Source organism: Aythya marila, assembly GCF_965140915.1.
Source record: "Aythya marila genome assembly, chromosome: 8".
NCBI classification, from domain to species: Eukaryota; Metazoa; Chordata; class Aves; order Anseriformes; family Anatidae; genus Aythya; species Aythya marila.
In genome coordinates this window covers 1,098,705-1,119,512 of record NC_139049.1, presented here as the reverse complement: position 1 = coordinate 1,119,512, position 20,808 = coordinate 1,098,705, and the positions used below count along the sequence as shown (strand labels likewise).

Genomic DNA, 20,808 nt, shown 5'->3' with positions numbered 1-20,808 from the left:
AAAAAAAAAAGAAAAAAAGTTGATTAAGTAGAAATTATTTATGTTAAAATCAATATTTGAGAAAATCTTATGTCTCCTTTTCATCTATTTATGTATGAGGAAATACATATCTACAGTAGCTGCCTCTATAGTATTTGTTGAATGTCATGAAGCTTTGAACCAGCTTAAAATTTAGTCTTTCTGAGACAGTTCTGCAATTTATTTTAAATTTACTAGTTCAAAAGCTACGTTCTAATGGCAAGTCCAGAATTTAAGTTGCAGTATTTCTGTGAAAAAATAATAGCAACCTACTCCTGCATTTTCTAAAACTTTACATGATACTGTTTCAACTCATGTAAGTTGTTTGAGGCACTTTTGTTGTTCTAGTGCAGCAGCAAGTATGTATATGAATGGGTTTTGGAAATCCACTAGAAAATATTTCAAGGATCAATATTTTCGGTTTATTTATTCATTTCTGTAGCCTGTAGGAATCCTTTTGATAATGTAGTCATATGGTGCAGAAATCAGCCGCCTATTATAATATATACCAGGGTAAGAGTGAGGACTTCTCGATGAGAGAATAATTCCAGATAAATCTGTCTTTGGACAAGACATAAATCTGGCACCAGCAGCGTGCAACATTCCTTTTTTTTGCCGTTTTAAGGAGAATGAACCTCATCCTGTGCCATTGGTTACACGTGGGTACTGCATGAGGTACCGGTCGGGCCGCACCTCAGAAAGCGGCCAATCCTCGCTGAGCGGGCCCAGGGTCTGCCATATCGTACCAGCGGGAAACCGCAGCCCCTGCCGTGGCTGAGAGGAGCTGTCCGCTGCCGGCCCGTGTGGGGCTGCAGCAGGACCTAGACTTCCCCGGGGCGGTGCTGGGACACGGCCGGGCGGGTACTGCCGCTGCCCGCCTTGCTGGAGGCCCGGGGGGGGACACGGGGGGCGATGACTCCGCGAGCTGTAGCGAGCACCCGCCGCGGCCAGACTTCGGCCGCTCAGCTGCCGCCATTTTGTGTGGGGTGGCGGGCTGCGCTCTGACAGGTTCTCGCTCCTGGGGAGAGGGAGCGTGGCTGGGGGCTTGGGAGCGCTGTGAGGGGGGGTTGACCTCTGCCCCTCCGGGGCGCCTGGTCCATGGCTGGGAGAGAGCGGTTTCAGTTTGTTTGGGTCGGTGTCCCTGGAAGTGGAGACCTTCACTTGGCGCCGCCTAGAGAGTAGGCTGAGGTGAACGCAGTGGTCTGAGGAGAGGGCTGGGTTTTAGGAGGGAAACTTAAAATAAGGAAACCCCACGCGCCCATAGTAAGCTGTTTCTTAAAGGAGATGCACAAGAGGTCTTTCCTTACAGGGGCTGACAAACATCTATTTATTAATTAATATTTGGTGCTGTTCTTGCAAACACCTACACATCTCATTATGCTGTCTTGAATATGCATTTTTCCCTGTGCTATCAAACTGTATAGAAAAAATTGTATGAAAAAAATGTTCTTGGAGACCTTGTATTATTATTTATTTATTTTAAGGTAGAAAAGCCAGAGACTTTTCACAGTTTCTTGGTTCAGGATTCTGAGGGGAGTGTCCTAATTGACAGCCTGTGGACAAATACAAAACTGCATAAAGGAGTGTTAAACCAGAACTTTTCAGTCTCTTGGGATGACCATGGCATGTTGTATCATTTTCATTTAAGCCATAAAACAATTGGAATTAAGGAAGTCAGTCAAAGAATAAAGTATTCTACAGTAATAAAGTATTGTACAGAGTGGGGGCCTGCAGGGCCCGTGAGTTGAAATAATCATGAATAACAAAGACTGCTTGAGGGTGGAAAGCATAAAGACAAAATATGTAAATGGTGTTGTGTAACCATAGTTTGTAGATTCTCTACTTGAGGTATGAAAACCATTTCATGCTGGTGTATAGTGTTTACCGTTCCTTAGAGCTGGTGGAACGGTTGTTAGTTCTTCAGTGGCCCTTTACACAGATGATTACTGCCTGAGTAGCTGCAACTTGATGGGACTGATGGATGCTTTCTGCTGCCACTACTGATACCCCAAACAGACAACTCCTGCTTTAGATTACAGGCATTTAAAGTGTGCCATAGAATGGTGGCGGAATTAACCAGCTTTGTTAGAGTTTTTTCTAATGCTGGTCCTGCTGGAGTCAGCTTTGCTGGTAGAGTTGGGAAAAATGGCAAAGTCTGGTGTTGGGGAATGGCAAAGATTTGCAGCAGTGTTACAAACTTGCTCTGACAGGGGCTGTAAAGGGTGCATTGACTTTTTTTTGTTTGTTTGAAATTCTAGAATCCATCTTCCTCGCTGTAGTCACAGTTCTGATTATATGCTGTTCATTATATTCTGCTCATATTGTGAAATGTTTTCTGTTTTAAATTTGAAACATTTCTATGGAATTTTTGAAGTTTTACAGCTCTGTGGAAGAAAAATGTTTTTTAAATTTTGATTCACAAGTGACAGTATACAGTAATTAAGCAAACCTGAATTCTATTTGCAATGCACTCTAAAAGATTTTTTTTTTCATGTTATTGATGAAATGCTGGAGCAAAAAAAATGTGTTGTCTTTATCTCTGTAAGTAAGGAATATGGGTTTGCTGTAGGTTTATCTATCACTGGATTTTTCATTTATTGGGATTTTTGAAATGTTGAACTTGATTTAGTATTTTACTATTTATTTCATTGAACCTAAGATTTTGACTCTAAGATCCTTTCTGTGGCATTCTTTTAGTAAGAATTTTGATTTTTGAATCCATCCTTAAGCAAAATTAAGAGCTATGGAACTCCTCAATGCAACCACATAAAGCAAACACACCTAATGCCTAGAGTTGGTGCTAAATTAATAATACTTTTATTAATGTGTATGTTTAAAACCAGTAATCTCTGGTCCTGATGTTTCAGAATCCTCCATTAACATTAGGGAGTTGGGCCCATAGTCCAATTGTCCAGGTAAGCAATCTGCATAAATGATTAAAAAACAGTCTGATCTGCTTGTAAATTCAAATTATTATTATTTTTTTTTTAGATAATAGAACCATTTATTTATTTTGTAAAAATGACAGCATCTAATCCAAATTAGATCCAAGATATACAAATATTAGATTCAGATATACAAATGGTATGTTTTCCATCAAAATGGAAACGATTTGAGAAAAGAAAATATAGTCTGAAGATGTTTAAACAAATTTCAACATTATTCTTAGAAATGAAGTAATTTAACACCATCTCTATCTGAATCTTCAGTATTACACATTTTTTTCCCTCCTGACATATCATGGTAATATATAGGTTTTTTACAATGCTGTCCTGAAGGATTTTTTTGTCATAGTTAATAGGATCCGTATTTTATCATGAGAGAGATTTGCTTTATGAAGCATCATTAAGGGTACAGTCAAGAGCCCTAAAAGCAAGAATAAGTCTGGAAAAGAAATACTGGCACTTGTATCGCTGATGAGCTTTATGTTCGTTATACAGGTCCAATTCTAGGCATTTCATTTTCACAGTTTTTGTGCTGTCTTTTACAGACTAAAAGACTTGATATTTGATTTAAAAATGTTTAACTCTTCTGACACGGTCTTTTCATTGGATAATTTATTTTATGAAAGACCAGATGCAAAAAAAAGGTAAATCTTTACTGTTAAATATATATAATTGTTTCCCAAGTACTTTCAGACTGTGAATCATTTTACAACTTTTTTGTTGTTGTTTCCTTTTCCCTTTTCTATCTCTTAATAGACATTTGGGGCTAGAAGTTTCCTAGTTCCCAACGCATATTTTGAAATATACATTTTTAAGTATATTGAGGTTTGAATAATGCAGGTGTATCTTCTGGCTATAAGAAATATGGATTAGCAGAAGTTTTGCATCTTAAATTTACTGTGATTAAAAGATTAAAAATCACACTAATTAACCAGCTTTTTTTGTTGTTCTTTTTTATTATTATTATTTTTAATTATTATTATTTTTTTATTATTTAAGCAGGAGAAACAGTAGGTTGTTTATGACTAGTAATTTTAAGCTAGATGTGGAGAGCCTTAAAGAATGATCGTACCTTGCATTTTTATATTAGAGAGAGAGATCTAGAAAAAGAAGAGTCAAACATGTGGTATATTGCACCTGCTCCGGTTATTGGTGAAATTCCAGCAGCAGAGGAGTTACAGAGGGAACTGAAAAAAAATGAGTTGCAGAGGAAGCTGGAAAAAAACACAGCCAGCAATCATATGGGTAAAATATATGACGTTCTTTCTGCATGACTTGACAAATAATTAGCTTGATAGATAATTCCTCCTCTTTATTTTAGTGCTGTGAAATATGAAGTATATATATGAATATAGACAAATAATATATTTTAGTTCAGAGTGATGGTTTTGTTCATAGAAAAGGTTTGGAATATTAGCTGTCCTCTTTGGGCATTTTAAGACTACAATGTCACCGTGCAGAAGTGGGCAGCATATGCAGTATGGACAAAATTTTGGCTACTCCAATGTGTGCTATGATGATTGATGGAAAGATGAGAAGCGACTGCAAGAACATAGTGCAGCATGTGCTCCTGATGACCTGTTTCCCATCAAGACATAGAGAGTCTATATGGACCTAACTTCCTTCTCCTCCCCTCTAAATTGCTGTTCAGGAGGCAAAATTTGGAGGTTGTCATTCATTGCTGCTAAGTGCAGTATGCCATCCATCTAAATATTCATAATAACCTTAAGGATTTTTTTTAAAAGCATGTCATTGCTTTATCACTGTCAACTAGATTTCTGCATTTCTTAGCTGCTGTGCTGATTTACAATATTCTCTCTTTAGGTATTATAGTATTAAAATAGAGTTGTGTTTTTTTTTCTTACTATATGCAAGAGCAAATCCCATCAAGAACTACTTATTCAAGTAAACTTTTTGATGTTTGTGGAAAGCACCAAACAGGCCACTGTAATTTTAAGTTTCTAGACATATAACACTGAAATTAACAGAGGATGGTGATGAACTGTATTTTTCTTAATGAATTTTATACGTACTCTGAACCGTAAGAATATGGTTAAAAGATTACCAAATTTAAGTGAAGGCTGTTTAATACAGCTGCTTCCAATTGCTCATTTCTGCTGTTGCCTCTTGCTTGTATGGCTAGTCAGATCAGGATACTGATCCTAGTCAGAACTAACCCTACAAATCACAATCAGTAGCTAAGATGACTATGAAACTGACTGTCACTGACTTCATTAGGAATTGTGACTGTTGTCTAGAAGTAATTTTAATCTACTGTGTAGTTCTGAGGAATAGCTTTGCTCCATTACTTTGTATAATTAACAGAGAAAGCAGTCCTATTTTTATAACTTTCTAATTGACAAGATATGTATTGCACTTGTCAGCACTGGTCCACTGGTCATAAAATATAAAGTTCTTGCAATAAGATAGGAGAGTAAGTTCGGGTAATATATGTGAATTTGGCTACAACAAATCTATGTGGAAGATGTTTAATGAAATGAGTATGTATATGAATGTGAGTGAATATTAATAGAAATAATAATTTATTGTCTATCATAGGAGGGATAAAGCACCAGAAGTTTATACAACAATGCAAGAGTAACACTGAGGATGTAAATGATAAATCTCCAGCATCTGTTCATTTTGGCATAGTCTCTGAAAAAGAAATGCTCCAACTAAGTGTAGGAGAAAGAGAGAAAATAAATTTTCAGCATGAAAATCTAAAAATGGTTTCATTGTTTCTCTCTCCTGACCAAGATAAGTATAAAAGAGGAACGGGGATTTGTCAGCAACCTGATGCAAATTTTTCACAGAGTAAAATCTTAATTAATATTCCAGAAAATGGTGATGATGAGAGTGCCCATTCCACATTAAGAAAAAGGTATGCATCTAGTCAATTCTGATAAATCATCAACTGTCGGAATTGTATTATTGTTTTAGGTGTATTTGTCAAATGCAGAGGTTTTGATCCTTCAGTACTTTAACAGGGCTCCAGACACTAAGTCTTTTCACCGTAAAGAAATAAGATGTTTGCTTTTGACAATATTGTAGTAGTGTAATAAATGTCTCCTGAGTTCAACCTCTTTTACGAGAAAGGTAAGGATGAGATTTTTTTATATATATAAATTTTTAATAAATCAATAAATAATACAGGTTCTTCAAAATACCATTTGGAGTTCTTTATGTACTTGGTAAAAAGCGAGAAGACTGAGATCACGTGCTTTTCAGAGCAGAGGTCAGCCAACCGGGAATACCTTGGGCAGTTCTCAATGTAATTTCAGTGCTGCCTGAAAGATGAGGTTTTACAGATTAACTTCTCTTCTATGCACAGCTCTTCTCGGTCTTCAGAACTTGTACGTCTCTATTGTTTTTAATTATGCAGTGATTGACAGTTAATCTTCTATTGGGATTCAGAGCCCATCTGGACAGGGAGTTGTTTCTCTTCCCCCCTCTTCCCCCCTCTTCCCCCCTCTTCCCCCCTCTTCCCCCCTCTTCCCCCCTCTTCCCCCCTCTTCCCCCCTCTTCCCCCCTCTTCCCCCCTCTTCCCCCCTCTTCCCCCCTCTTCCCCCCTCTTCCCCCCTCTTCCCCCCTCTTCCCCCCTCTTCCCCCCTCTTCCCCCCTCTTCCCCCCTCTTCCCCCCTCTTCCCCCCTCTTCCCCCCTCTTCCCCCCTCTTCCCCTTTTTAAGTAAAGTTAAAATGTGTATTGAAAGGAGTCTTCTTTGGGTAGAAGAGTGTCAGACAGATCAACTAAAATTATTTCCAAACTTTTCTTATGATTGTATCTTACTGGTTGTGTTTCTTATATAAATATGTATATTTTTCAAATATTAGAGAAACTATGTAGCATACAACAAAGTAATAAAGATCCTGCATCTTTTGCAGCTTATTTAAACTGTCTGATTGTATGTATAAAAATACAAAATTTAAAGATAGTTCAGTGGATATGAAACAAGTTGATACTTACCTTAATACAAGTGAAAACATGACAGAAGCGAGAAAAGATGTGTGGAGAATAAAGCATCATACTCCAATAACTACAGACTCAGATTTTACCCTACATGGGGTAAATGATGGGAACATTGCATCTAAAGTAGGATTTCAAATAAAATCGCTTCCTAGTGCTTCAAGGATTCTGGATAAGACAGGTAATTATTATTGCTCTGTTCAAAAAACAAAACAAAAACAAACAACAAAAAAAAACACTCCACTGATCAAGGTAAAGAGTGAAGAACCTTTTTCTGCCAGCTCAAATTAAGATAATTGATTAAATATAGATAAATGATATTACAGTTCTAAGGAACTTAAATGTGTTGTTGCTTAATATGTGCTGTGTAAACAATTTATGAAGAAGAGTTACATTTTCCAAAGCACTAAGTCTTGGACCTTTTTTAAAAGTGTCACTCCAAGTCTGTTCCTAAACAATTTGAAAAGGAGCAGCCTGGTCCTTCGATACAGTGGATAGTCTCATCTACATTAAAAATTGATTGTTTATTAGTCATGTTGCTCACACTTGTATTTTTCTAGATTAAATAGGAAAAATGGAGGAAAGTGGTGAGAATTTTGATTAAGTGATTGAATACTTTTTTTAGAAATTCAGGTGGAAAAGTATCTGGGGCCTGGCAAACAAAACAAATGTGAGCCAGCAGCTGCCCCAGCAGTAATGAAGGCAGAGAGTGTCCTGGTCTATTCAGCTCTGATAAAGCTGCACCTCAAGAGCTGTGTTCAGTTTGCATAACTTTTACTACACTTCTCAGATGTCTAGGTACTGTATTAAGAGGCATTTTGGGCCTCTGGTACAAGCAAGACATTCTGAAACTGGAGTGAGTTCAACAAAGGGCCACCAACATGGTTCTTTCAAATAACAAACCTATGTCCTTCCTGTCCTGTCAGCTCCTTTATCAACTCTGCTTTGCTGCAGCCTTGTAGCTCCTCACAGAATGCACAGCTTAGAGTTAGGAAGATATTTTTCATGGATATTGGTTGAGAACAATTAAAACTATTTTTATAAACTTTAATTTCTTTTAGGAACAACAGGAAGAAATTTGGAAATGTTGAGGGCTGTTACAGAAATACGTATCCTTTTATTTGCTGTATCTGATTTATTGAATTTATTACCATGACTCTTACATTTACAAAATTATAGTGGCTAGTTTGTAGCCATAGGAACTCATGCATTATACTGTAATAGTTTTGAATTGTAACGTAATGCTGGGAGTTGAATGGGAATTTATGCCTGGGACCTCCAAAGCTAGAATGAAAATAGAATAACTTATAAATAGATCATTCATCACCAAGCAAACTTATTCTTATTTCAACCATGTATATTTTATCCTCAAAATTACTTATTTTTAAAATGTAAAATGTAAAATTTTTAGTTTGGTAAGAATTGACATAATTTCCAAAACAAGTAAGAACTCAGTTGTTCTGATGTTGCCAATTGCAGATAAAGTTCCTCTTTTTGAAAGTGGGTCATTTATTTAGAGGGATAATTTTAGAGAAGCCTTTTTAAAAAATCCTTGCTCACCTTTACTTTTTTTTTTTTTTTCTGGTTTTATTTCATTATTTTCTTGTATTACTCTTTTTTTTTTTTTTTTTTTTTTGAGTCTTTTAAAATGAATACAACAACTTTTTAAGGCCTCAGCTGTTCATTGGTTTTGTGACTGTTGGTGTTACATTCGACTGTGTTTGCATCCATAGCCTGATTGGATGGTTGCAATTAGTCTGCTTGTGTGGCTTCAGTGCAAGTCCAGACAAGGATAATCTCATTTGTTTGGATCATAAGGAAACAATGCTCTCTTTACTCTTACTTGTATTTTAGATAAAAATGCTTTTGTCTGGAAAATATGGAAAATACATAATATTTGCAGTTGAAAATACCTTTAATAGCACTATCAGCATTAAGAGATTGTAGGTGAATTTCTTTACTACTGTTACAACTGGGTAAACAATATTACGCTGTTGAATGTGTTATATTACAAATATAATGTGGCAATTGGCACTTCAGATATGTTAACAGCAGTGCTCTGCTTGCTCCTTCAAATGCTTTCACATGTCATAATTGTATGCTGTTCCATGCAACTTATTCCAGGGAGAAGGTTCTCAATTCATGGTATAGTCCTGAGACCTCTCAAATAGGGAGTGGTTTGTTTTGTTTTTTCAATGAAGTGCAATATTTGGCACACCAAGAATCAAATGAAGATATTAAATCATTTAATAAATTACTTTCTGGTATTTTTTTGACAAGCTTTTCTCAATTAAAGTTTGTAGCATGTTTTTTAAATTGGCATTTAAATTGCAAGGTAGAGATGTATTTCACAGTTCTAAAAGAAATTTTATAATGCTCATGGAGCAGATTATCTTGACTGTCATCATGCGGCACTTCCAGGGCAAGCAGGTGATCAGGCCCAGTCAGCATGGGTTTATGAAAGGCAGGTCCTGCTTGATGAAACTGATCTCCTTCTATGACAAAGTGACGCGCTTGGTGGATGAGGGAAAGGCTGTGGATGTGGTCTACCTTGACTTCAGCAAGGCTTTTGACACTGTTTCCCACAGCATTCTCCTCAAGAAACTGTCTGCTCATGGCTTGGACTAGTGTACACTTCGTTGGTTAAAAACTGTCTGGATAGCCAGGTCCAAAGAGTCATGGTGAATGGAGTCAAATTCAGCTGGAGGCCGGTCACTAGTGGCGTCCCCCAGGGCTCAGTACTGGGGCCAGTCCTCTTTAATATCTTTATCAATGATCTGCATGAGGGGATCGAGTGCACCCTCAGTAAGTTCGCAGATGACACCAAGTTAGGTACGTGTGTCGATCTGCTCGAGGGCAGGAAGGCTCTGCAGGAGGATCTGGATAGGCTGGACCGATGGGCTGAGGCCAACTGTATGAAGTTCAACAAGGCCAAGTGCTGGGTCCTGTACCAGGGGTGCTAGAACCCCAAGCAGGGCTACAGGCTGGGAGATGAGTGGTTGGAAAGCTGCCAGGCAGAAAAGGACCTGGGAGTGATGGTGGATAGTCGGCTGAATATGAGCCAGCAGTGTGCTCAGGTGGCCAAGAAGGCCAACAGCATCCTGGCTTGTATAAGAAGCAGTGTGGCGAGCAGGTCTAGGGAAGTGATTGTCCCCCTGTACTCAGCTCTGGTGAGGCCGCACCTCGAGTACTGTGTTCAGTTTTGGGCCCCTCACTACAAGAAGGACATCGAGGTGCTAGAGATTGTCCAGAGAAGGGCAACGAAGCTGGTGAGGGGTCTGGAGGACAAGTCATACGATGAGCGGCTGAGGGAGCTGGGGTTGTTCAGCCTGGAGAAGAGGAAGCTCAGGGGTGACCTTTTCGCTCTCTATAGGTACCTTAAAGGAGGCTGTAGTGAGGTGGGGTTGGTCTATTCTGCCACGTGCCTGGTGACAGGACGAGGGGGAACGGGCTAAAGTTGCGCCAGGGGTGTTTTAGGTTGAATATTAGGAAGAACTTCTTTACTGAGAGGGTTGTGAGGCATTGGAATGGGCTGCCCAGGGAAGTGGTGGAGTCACCATCCCTGGAGGTCTTTAAAAGACGTTTAGATGTAGAGCTTAGTGATAGGGTTTAGTGGAGAACTTGTTAGTGTTAGGTCAGAGGTTGGACTCCGTGATCTTGAGGTCTCTTCCAACCTTTACAATTATGTGACTCTGTGATTCTGTTTTCACTTCCTTAATGCTCTGAAGCGACCCAATTTAGAAGTATTTTTAAGGAGTTTCCATATTTTAACTATGCACAGTCTAAAGCTTTGGATGACGTAAGTATGAAATGTTTGCTGCAGCTGCAAGTAGTACTGTGTAGATAAATACATTGTGCAAATGTAAATGAAACTTTAGAACTTAAAAGGGGTTAGAAATGTACAATATATTTCAAGTCTCTTCCTGGAATAGATAAGCAGAATTGAGCATAGCAGAGAGATGAGAAGAACGTCTTAAAATGTGTTTCTCAAATGCATTTGTGTGAAGTTGTGAATGACAAGTATACTTACACATACAGATTGCCAGTATCCTAAATTATTTTCAAAGGAAAATTAAGCAGATCTTTAGAGAAGGGTGTTCTTTTAGAAAAGTGGTATTTGTCCATCCTTTCTTTTTATCAACTATACTTTTTCTTTAAAACCCCAAACTGATTTCGAAATTAACCAATTTGAGGAAGATTGTATTACGGGTTTTGCAGAGAGAGGGGAAATCAGAGTCTCATCAGTGAGGATTATACATCATATATAAAATATATATATACATATACATCATATATATACATCATATATATACATCATATGTAAAATAATCTTGCATTACTTTTTTTTTTTTTTAGTAACTATAACAACAGTAAATTTTGCTTATAGCAGTGGTTTTCTGTTATTCTATGAACAGAGTTGTCAGGGCAATCATTTTGGGGAAAAAATTGAGTGACATGTTTTAGTACTTCTAAATATAAACTTGTTTGCAAAGTACAAGGAAGGACAAGGTTTGCCTATCACTTACATATAAGAGATGAAGTTGGAAAGAAAAGTCATCATATTAAAAAGATAATGGTCATGCCTTTTTTATTGTTGAGCTGGAAAGATTCAGCTTTTTAAAATTTCTCTGTTTGAATGTTACAAATGATTATTTAACAAAAATCAGCAAAGATTTCATATGCATATATCATCGATTTTTGTGTGTATGTGTGAGCATTGAAGAAATGGAACTATAGAGAAAGAACAGTGGTAATTCCTGCAAACAATTGTTTAGCAGTATTGTTAGTGTCACTCATTTACGTTTCCATGACAGTTGCATAGCAAAAGACATTCTTTCTCTTGTTGTAATTTAAAGTCCACATCTAATACAAAATTAATTAAAGAACTACCAGCTATCAGTGTATTTTGTGTCTTTTTTACCTAGAAAATGTTTTTACAATGTATGGATAGGTACAATGAATAGCTGCGTTGCATTTACTTCTATGCCATTCCTTCCTAGCTTCTTTACACAGATAGAAATTTTGTGATTTGTGCTCCAACTGGCTCTGGAAAAACTGTGATGTTTGAACTAGCTATTACCAGATTACTTATGGAAGCCCCAATGCCTTGGTTAAATATTAAAATTGTTTACAGTAAGTATTATGCAGCTTTAATCATTTTGATGACAACAGTAGAAGATGTCATTCTGTAAGCACGGAGATCTGGATCGATTGTTTAAATAATACTGAAACTACTTAAGTAACAGCACTGTATAATTGTAGTGGCCATCACTGCCTAGACAAATAAAAATATTGTAAAGAGTATCCTCTGAGAAAGCAAGATATACCTGAAAAAAAGAGAAACAAAGGAAACTAAAACAAATTCTCGTCAGAGCCTGAGCTGAAGCAATATCTTTTGTGTACGTGTCATTTTCTCTGATAAAAGAATCACTTTTTTCAACATTTATTTATCTGGCAAGGTTTCATGCTGTTGCTTTCTGTCTACTAGTTCAAAGGCAACAGAGCCATGGTCTTCATGAGTTTTAATTGATCTGTATATAAACTAACGAAAATACTTAAAGATAGTCACATCTGTAGACCATTACTCTTTTTCTTCCTGGAGAGCTACATTCGTATCATGTAAAGCAGATGAGATGGGTGGTTTTGTCCCAATGTTAGTTAATTCATACAGTGATATATTTGTTAGTCTTGCTATTAATGTTTCATCTTTATTTTACAAATGTTTCAGCTTTGTTTGTAGTCTTTTTTTAATTTCAGTGAGTTAAAATCCTTACAATAATGCTAGTGTTGACACAGAGTTTACTGTGTATTGTAAAGAGATTTTTTTATAAACAGACACATACTGTAGTTTCTCTAAGCACTTCAGTGTGCTCTAAGACTTTTAATTGTATTGGTAGAAGTGATGCTAATCAGCTGGTTAGAATTTTCAGTAAGGGAGTATTTATGTGCTGGTGGAATTAGATCTGCTGACCTTTCCTAGTACAACAACGATGAAGAACAAGATATGCCTGTTTTTGTGAATATTGGAACGGAGGCGTTAATCAGAGTATGTACTGCTGGAGGATTATCCAGTAGCCAGTTTGTCTGTGGCCCAATGTATGTGAATTAGGGTGTGGTAGTTCTGTAAATTAGGGCTGATAACCAATAGCTTTAACATGCTAAGGATTGGTGGCTGAATTTTAGGGGGCAATTACTACTTTCTTGCATTCTGCCTCATTGCTAATAGAAAATTACTCTTGCAATTTTATGAACTTGCTGCTATTTTTATCAGTTTTCTGAAGCTAGTGATTTCTGCTTCTGTATAGGCCACTGGTAATCGTATGAGGTTTTACACCTTTTTTTCTGTAGCAGAAACTGGTTCTTCAAATCGCTTCATCTTGTGGATCAGTTGTCAGCTGACAACAGAAATGGATCATATTCCAGTGGCTTTAAGTAGCCATAACTACAAGATCTATTTTATTACTGCTGTTTTCAGATCACTGGTAGATCACTTTTTTTTTTTTTTAACATAAATTGCTGCATTTTCCAATAGATTACCTATCCAGTATAGACTTTCATGTGTTGCTAGTATCAGTCCTTGTAGAGAATAACTTCTGTCTTCTAGAAATTAACCTCCATCTGCACAAGTATAGTATGTATCTACAGGCCGGGGGGGGGGACGGGGGAAAAAAAAGTAGATTGTTTTAGGAGTCCATTCATCAGGACCAGCATTGCTCCTACCTCCCATGTTAGCTGGTATGACACTTACTACACTTAACTGTACACATGGTTTAGATAGGTTTTTGTTTCTTCTACTATTCTGTTGCCTGCTTGTGAATGGTTTCTCATTTATAACCCCTCATTGTCTTTGAATACAGAGCGCTCATATCATTCTAAATAGGAAAACGGTTGGTATTTGTATGATCTTTCATTAAAAAGATCTATTTCCTGTGGTTTCGTATGTCTGTGAGAAAACCTTTTGATAACTGAGTGCTTATTGTTTCCATATGGAACTGAAGAAAAAGTCAGGATTAAGAGAGGGCATAAATAACCTTAATTAAAGGGTTCTGTTTCCAATTGCTGATAGGGAAGAACCGTGGCCCAAAGCTCAAAGTTGATCTATACATAAGGGACAGGATAATCATCCAATTGTGAATGTTATGGTTTGGGGAGCAAAGCTGAAAATTGAAGAATTAAATGCAAGAAGACATCTGCATTTAGCATTTTTAGCAATACAGTTGAAGATTTGGTGTTTGTGACGTAACTGATCATTTTGTGTTGTTTTTAGTGGCTCCAGTAAAAGCTCTATGCAGTCAGCGTTATCATGACTGGAAAGAAAAATTTGGACCTATAGGACTCAACTGTAAGGAACTGACGGGAGATACAGTGATGGATGACTTATTTGAAATACATCGTGCTCACATTATTATCACTACACCTGTAGGTTTCAGTCCAAATTCTTAAAAACAAAACAAAACAAAACCACTAGAAAAAGCGGACATTACTGGTCTGATTGTATGTTGTCACATCTGATATTTATTTTTTTGTAGTGAGTACTGATTTGCAGAATTTATGAGTACTAATGAGAACTAATGAGTAGTGAGTTGCAGAACAACTTTATGATCTTTGTACTTGCCTACAAATTGTTGTGCATGCTTCTGGTTCACGTAAACAGCATGTAATAATGTGTCAGATGAAACATACATTTGCTTGATTTAACTGATTTAATTTAAAGATTTATTAAAGTTTAGTTATGCCTGCATGTCCTGTCATGCAGAGATATGCTCTGATATGCTATGTCAGAGATAGCTCTGACATACGCTGGCCTTTCAAAGATTTTTCTCCTCCTGTCTTTTTTTTATCTTGTAGGAAAAATGGGATAGCATGACTAGAAGGTGGAGAGACAACTCTATAGTTCAGCTTGTACGACTGTTTCTCATTGATGAGGCAAGAAAAATAATGATTTTTATATGCTATTTTTGTTCCTGAAGATGTGTTAGAAAATAAAACATTTATTTAACACATGTATAGAGTATTACTCAAGAAATATTTTGCAAATGTTTTAAAATTCCTAATAGGTGCATGTTATAAAGGATGAAAGCCGTGGTGCAACATTAGAAGTTGTAGTCAGTCGGATGAGGACTATTCAGTCTTCTCTTTGGCGTCTTTCAGAGAATCATGACGTTGTTCCTCCCTTGAGATTTGTAGCTGTTTCCGCAACAATCCCAAATGCTGAAGATGTAAGATTTATATTTTAATAGTATTTTAATTAATATAGTTGCATTTTATTTAAAAAAAAAAAAAAAAAAAAGTAGAGTTCTAAATAAATATCAATAGATACCAAAGTTGTCATTTTGAAGCTGTCAGATAATTGCAGCTTTGTGGTTGATGTTAACTTAATAAATGACCTTCAACCATAGGAAACTATCAGCTAAGTATGGCTATGCTTCTGTTTCAGATTTCTATGATTTTTGTCTTTAATATAAATCTAAATGGACTTGAGATTTCAATCCAAAGTAAAATGGTTCAGTAGAAAGTAGAACTTCCACTGGTTTTCATGCTAAAAGTATGTGAAATGTGTTAATAGTTTATAGGTGACAAAAGGTAAGTTAATTACTGTATAATGCCGTTGAGCAGAGCATGATTAAAGGCAGAAAATTATTATTTAAATTTAAATTCTGTTTCTTCTTTTTTAAAGATTGCAGAATGGCTTTCAGATGGTAAGATGCCTGCTGTATGTCTGAAAATAGATGAGGATCAGCGACCAGTGAAGCTACGCAAAATTGTTCTTGGTTTTCCTTGCAGTGATAATCAAACAGAATTCAAATTTGACTTAACTCTTAACTACAAGATAGCGAGTGTTATACAAACATACTCTGAACAAAAACCAGCACTTGTGGTACAACATCTTTTTTTAATCACATTTATAATTTTCTTACCAAAAAGTGTTGATTCAGAAAAAACTATTTTCTTACTTACAGTTTTGTGCCACAAGAAAAGGAGTACAGCAGGCCGCTTCTGTTCTTTCAAAAGATGCCAAATTTCTATTAAGTATAGAACAGAAACAAAGGTATTTTTATATTGAAATTTTTATTAAGTGTTTATGTATTCTAGTAAACTTGTGAAATCTGTGAAGCTGTTGACCTAATACAGTTTCCAGCAGAGGAATGTTTCTATATGTCTCTGTTGCTTTCCCTCTTTCTCACTTGCATTTCTGCCAGCAGTATTTATATCTGATTTCACCTTCTGCATCCAGTTCAGAGCTAGATTGTATGTTATAACTTGGAAAGATGACTGGACTGGAAAGGGTGCATTGGCTCCTCTAGAGAGTCAGTTTGTTTGCTTTGGGAAAGGTGGTGGTTATTCCAAAGAATGTGTAGGTAAAAAGTTATTTTAAGATGATATCCTTCTGATAGGCTAACATGTATTTATAAACTAAGAACATCTTTAAAAAAGCACAAAGGCACTAGGAATATGAGAACGTATGTAAAATAAATGTACATGTCAAGGAATACATCTTAAAACCTTAAAAGGCATAGTTGTGTATTGTTTCATGTGAACCTTATATCTTAGCGTTTTAAATGTACTCTTTGCATATTCTGCCAACGTTAGTGAATCTGCTTTGCGATTCTGAAGCACTTTTTTTTCTTTGTTGTGTAGATTACAAAGGTCTGCAAATTCATTGAAAGATTCTAAGCTCAGAGGTAAATATAACCTACCACTTCTCTGCCTTGTGAATGAAAATTTGCCTGAGTAAACTTAGTCAAACAATGGACATAATTATTTCATTATCAGATCTTTTAATGTATGGTGTGGCTTATCATCATGCGGGTATGGAGGTGTGTGACAGAAAAATAATTGAAGGAGCTTTTACTGTTGGAGATTTACCAGTACTTTGTAAGTCAATTTAACTTTGAAAGTCAAAATGTTAATGTATTCTGAGAAGACTGTAGTTTGGAATTGGGGATTCTACTGTTTCCATTGTTACTTTGTGAAATCCAAAAGTTGTTATTATGTTTCACATGCACTTCTACTCTGTGAGTGTACAGACACATTATTACTGAAAACCAGAGAACTTTCCTTCTTTTCAACATACACAAAGGTCATCCTTGCTCTTTACATTTCTATAGGGCTGGCCTAGATCCATTTCATTCTAGTAGTGCTGAGCAGTCCTCTGCTACTATGTCCTTTTTCAGCTTTCACATTATGTTTTCTTGGTTTGTCTTTTGCAACACTAGTTCCCTGAAGATAAACTTGTACTTTTTTTCTCCTTAGACAGGCAAGATTCCATTTTCGAGCCCCCCATGCAAGGTGTTTTGATAGTGTGGTTGCTAAGAAAGATTGCACCTGCTGTTACATAGAATGAGAAGGTATCTGTTTGAGACTTGATAGTCTCATCTTGTCCAGGCCTTCACTTTTCACATCCAGAAATTCAGACTCTATAAACTGCTTGTGTGGTTCACATACAACAATGAAAGATTCATGGATTTTTCATTTCTGTACAACAGTCCTGACTCACTGAAATTTTAAGGTAGATCCCTTTACTATGATCTGGCAAAATTCCCAGTTGTAGTACCCATCCTATTAAAAAGTCTCTCTGTATTCTTGTGATCTGCTGTACTGGAGTTGTGCATATGGCTTTGCCAACTGCTGTGCCATTTCTGAAGTCTCAGGAGATAGTGGTTGTACAATTGCTCTTAGCAAAATGAACAGGAGACCCTGTGCCACTGCTCAACGCAGTGTATGTACATATTGACTACCACTAAAAGAATGCAAAGGTGCTTACTGATACTTGAGTTCTTTGAAATGTGTGTTTTGTATGAACATTTCAGAATAATCTGAGATACTATAACTATACACATTCATACAACTGAAAGTGGGCATTTTCTGCCTCATGTCTCTGAACGTGAAGGGGAATGGTTTTTAACACACTTCTACAAGTATTGCAAAGGGAAGAAATTTTAGGTCTTGAGTGTAGGTATACTCACAGTGGGTATATATATGTGGACTGTAGTTTGAATTGCACTGGTAAGAAACTTTCTTTGCAACTTTTTATGTGGTTCATTTTGCTCCAGCAGACTTCCAGCTTGCCTATCTAGACAGTATGAAAACCACTATTATTCTTGAGAAGGGAAATGGCTGTGGCATTAGTTTACATTGGATCCTTCTTTCCTGATGTACCTGTGACTCATTAATTATAGCTCTCCTTTAATTTCTGAAAACAATTGGTGTGTTTAACAATATTTTGTTTTTCTAGTGGAATAGTTGTATCCATTGGCCTGTATAGTTGACTTTCCATGCTGAATTTCTGTTAAAGAAAGTAAATTTAAAAGTAGTAGAGGGAGATAATTTGCACATAAACAAACACGGCTGGTGTTTTTCCATGTGAGAGTATGTATTGGTAAAGTATTATGATAGTATTGGTGATGATTGTGGTTTGGTGCCATGAATATAAATAATGCTAATGACTGATGACTTGAAAAAAGTTCTTAAAGATACTAGTCACTATGAAGGAAGATAGATATGTTTCTGTATTCAAATTTCTATCCATGAAGAATTATGGATTTTGTTTCTTCAGTGTGTATGTGCTTTATTGAAGATGGATTGCATTCTGGATGATCTGTTAAGGAATGTTTAAATAAAAATAATTAAACAGGTATTTAATAATTAAACATTTATTTAATATTTAAATATTCACTTTTGAACAGATGTATTCTGGTAAAGAATACTTGATAACTGAATGCAGATGATCAGATACATACTTTTTATTTTAATGCAAATACATGTCTGTTCTAGGTCTAATTATTTCTGGTGCAAAATGTCCTTGCCTTCCACTGAGTTTACGGGGAAGCAAGAGCTCTTAGCAATGAAAAATTAGGCCCTTATTTGCTGCTTATTTATTATCTGTGAGACGTGTCAGTGGTGTTCACCTTGAAGTCAATATACTTTGATCTGATCTAGTTACTACTAGCACCTTGGCTATGGGAGTCAATCTACCTGCACACCTGGTGGTTATAAAATCCACAATGCACTATGTCGGAGGGATGTTTGAAGAGTACAGTGAAACTGATATTCTGCAAATGATTGGGAGAGCAGGAAGACCTCAAGTAAGTTAATGCTGTATGAAGAAACAACAATACCAAAAAAAATATTGCAGCATTTGTTTTTTTAGTTATTTTTTATTAACAGTTAAATTATATCTGGGTAATATCTATTAGAGAAAAATATGTTTGCTTTTGTACTGTCCATTAAAAAGCATTGCTTTACCTTGCTCTAGAAAAAGATCTGAAGATTGCATTTGGTTTGTGTAAGGAATATGGATTAGAGGAAAAAATAGGAAGTTGACACAAAATTTAGAAATTGCATGATAAAAAATCTAGAGTATTTAATAGCATAGAGCACAATGTACTTTTGTTCTCATAACATCAGAGCAAGAAAGCATCTAATTAAGTTAAAATAGGAACGGGGGGACTGGAAGCACTGTCTTCATAAAGTTCTAATTCCTTTTGCTTTCACAAAAAGAGAGGGTTGTTTTTTTAATTTTGTTTTAATTTTTTACTTTTTTTTTTTTTCAGTTTGACACTACAGCAACAGCAGTCATTATGACTCGTTGGAGTACAAGGGAGAAGTATATACAGATGTTAAATGGTGCAGATATAATAGAGAGCAGGTAACTGATTTTTCATAAGACTATATAAATGGTAGTAATGTTTCATTATTTCTACAGAAGGTGTTTTTTCAGGATTTTTGTGTCTGTTTAGAAGAAATTTCAGAATCCAAAAAAAGCAAATCAAGCCAAGCTACTCAGAAATAAACAGCTTTTGTTTTAAAAGATAAAAACAACTTTAGGTCATCTTAAACTTAACAGAAGAGAAGTTAGATGTAGATTCCTGCTGGAAAATTTAACGAACTGAAATAATACGTATTGCAAAGACAAACAGCAAGAGTAGAACCCAGATCATGTCTCTGAATCTTTCGACAACAGAGTCTAGAAAGTACTAAACTACAGAATTCAGTTGAGGTGAACATCATTTCAAGAATCAAATATACAGGAAAGTTAAGATGTTAAAGGATAAAACACAAACTTTTGATCATGTTATTATTTTAAAGTTTCATTTTTAAAATATATTCAAAATATCAACACTGTGCTATAACTTTTAAATGTTTTAGAAAAATGTTTTAGAAAAATGTTTTAGAAAAATGTTTTAGAAAAATGTTTTAGAAAAATGTTTTAGAAAAATGTTTTAGAAAAATGTTTTAGAAAAATGTTTTAGAAAAATGTTTTAGAAAAATGTTTTAGAAAAATGTTTTAGAAAAATGTTTTAGAAAAATGTTTTAGAAAAATGTTTTAGAAAAATGTTTTAGAAAAATGTTTTAGAAAAATGTTTTAGAAAAATGTTTTAGAAAAATGTTTTAGAAAAATGTTTTAGAAAAATGTTTTAGAAAACTTTGTTTTCTAAATAATTATGAAAAGTCACAGAATTTTTATTTTTATTCAACTGATGTTAAGCCATAACTTACATTTTTGATTATTTACATATTCTTTACTGTTTTCTAGTGATTTCACTGATTAAAGTGAACAGTTGACAGAAAAAAGAAATCCAAAATAGTTAGTAACAAAATAGCATATTTTGTACTACTAATTGCTGAATATACTTACAGGTTTTTTTTTGGTTGATTTGTTTTTGACAGCTTGCACAGGCATCTTGTCGAGCACTTAAATGCAGAAATAGTGCTGCATACTGTCACAGATGTCACTGTAGCTTTGGAATGGATACGATCAACCTTCTTGTACATTAGAGCTTTAAAAAATCCAACTCATTACGGTTTGTTTGTAATTGATCTAAATTATGACACACGCAAGTGTTAGATCAATATTGTTTGTTTCTTTTTTTTTTTTTT

At 35.7% G+C, this 20,808-nt stretch overlaps 1 protein-coding gene across 1 annotated transcript in view; it reads left to right on the top strand.

Annotated features, from left to right (window-relative positions):
- Window positions 1-3,536: 3,536 nt before the first annotated feature.
- Window positions 3,537-20,808, top strand: part of HFM1 (helicase for meiosis 1) — a gene marked incomplete at its 5' end in the record, with an annotated part of 37,198 nt that continues 19,926 nt past the window's right edge. The window contains 18 exon segments of the mRNA XM_082766035.1: window positions 3,537-3,607; window positions 4,060-4,208; window positions 5,523-5,844; window positions 6,846-7,108; window positions 7,989-8,036; window positions 10,656-10,726; window positions 11,928-12,060; window positions 14,195-14,346; window positions 14,776-14,871; window positions 14,873-14,893; window positions 14,985-15,146; window positions 15,605-15,805; window positions 15,888-15,976; window positions 16,567-16,610; window positions 16,702-16,803; window positions 18,868-19,013; window positions 19,482-19,576; window positions 20,599-20,732. Of these exon segments, the coding sequence (XP_082622161.1) occupies window positions 3,537-3,607; window positions 4,060-4,208; window positions 5,523-5,844; window positions 6,846-7,108; window positions 7,989-8,036; window positions 10,656-10,726; window positions 11,928-12,060; window positions 14,195-14,346; window positions 14,776-14,871; window positions 14,873-14,893; window positions 14,985-15,146; window positions 15,605-15,805; window positions 15,888-15,976; window positions 16,567-16,610; window positions 16,702-16,803; window positions 18,868-19,013; window positions 19,482-19,576; window positions 20,599-20,732 (2,299 nt within the window).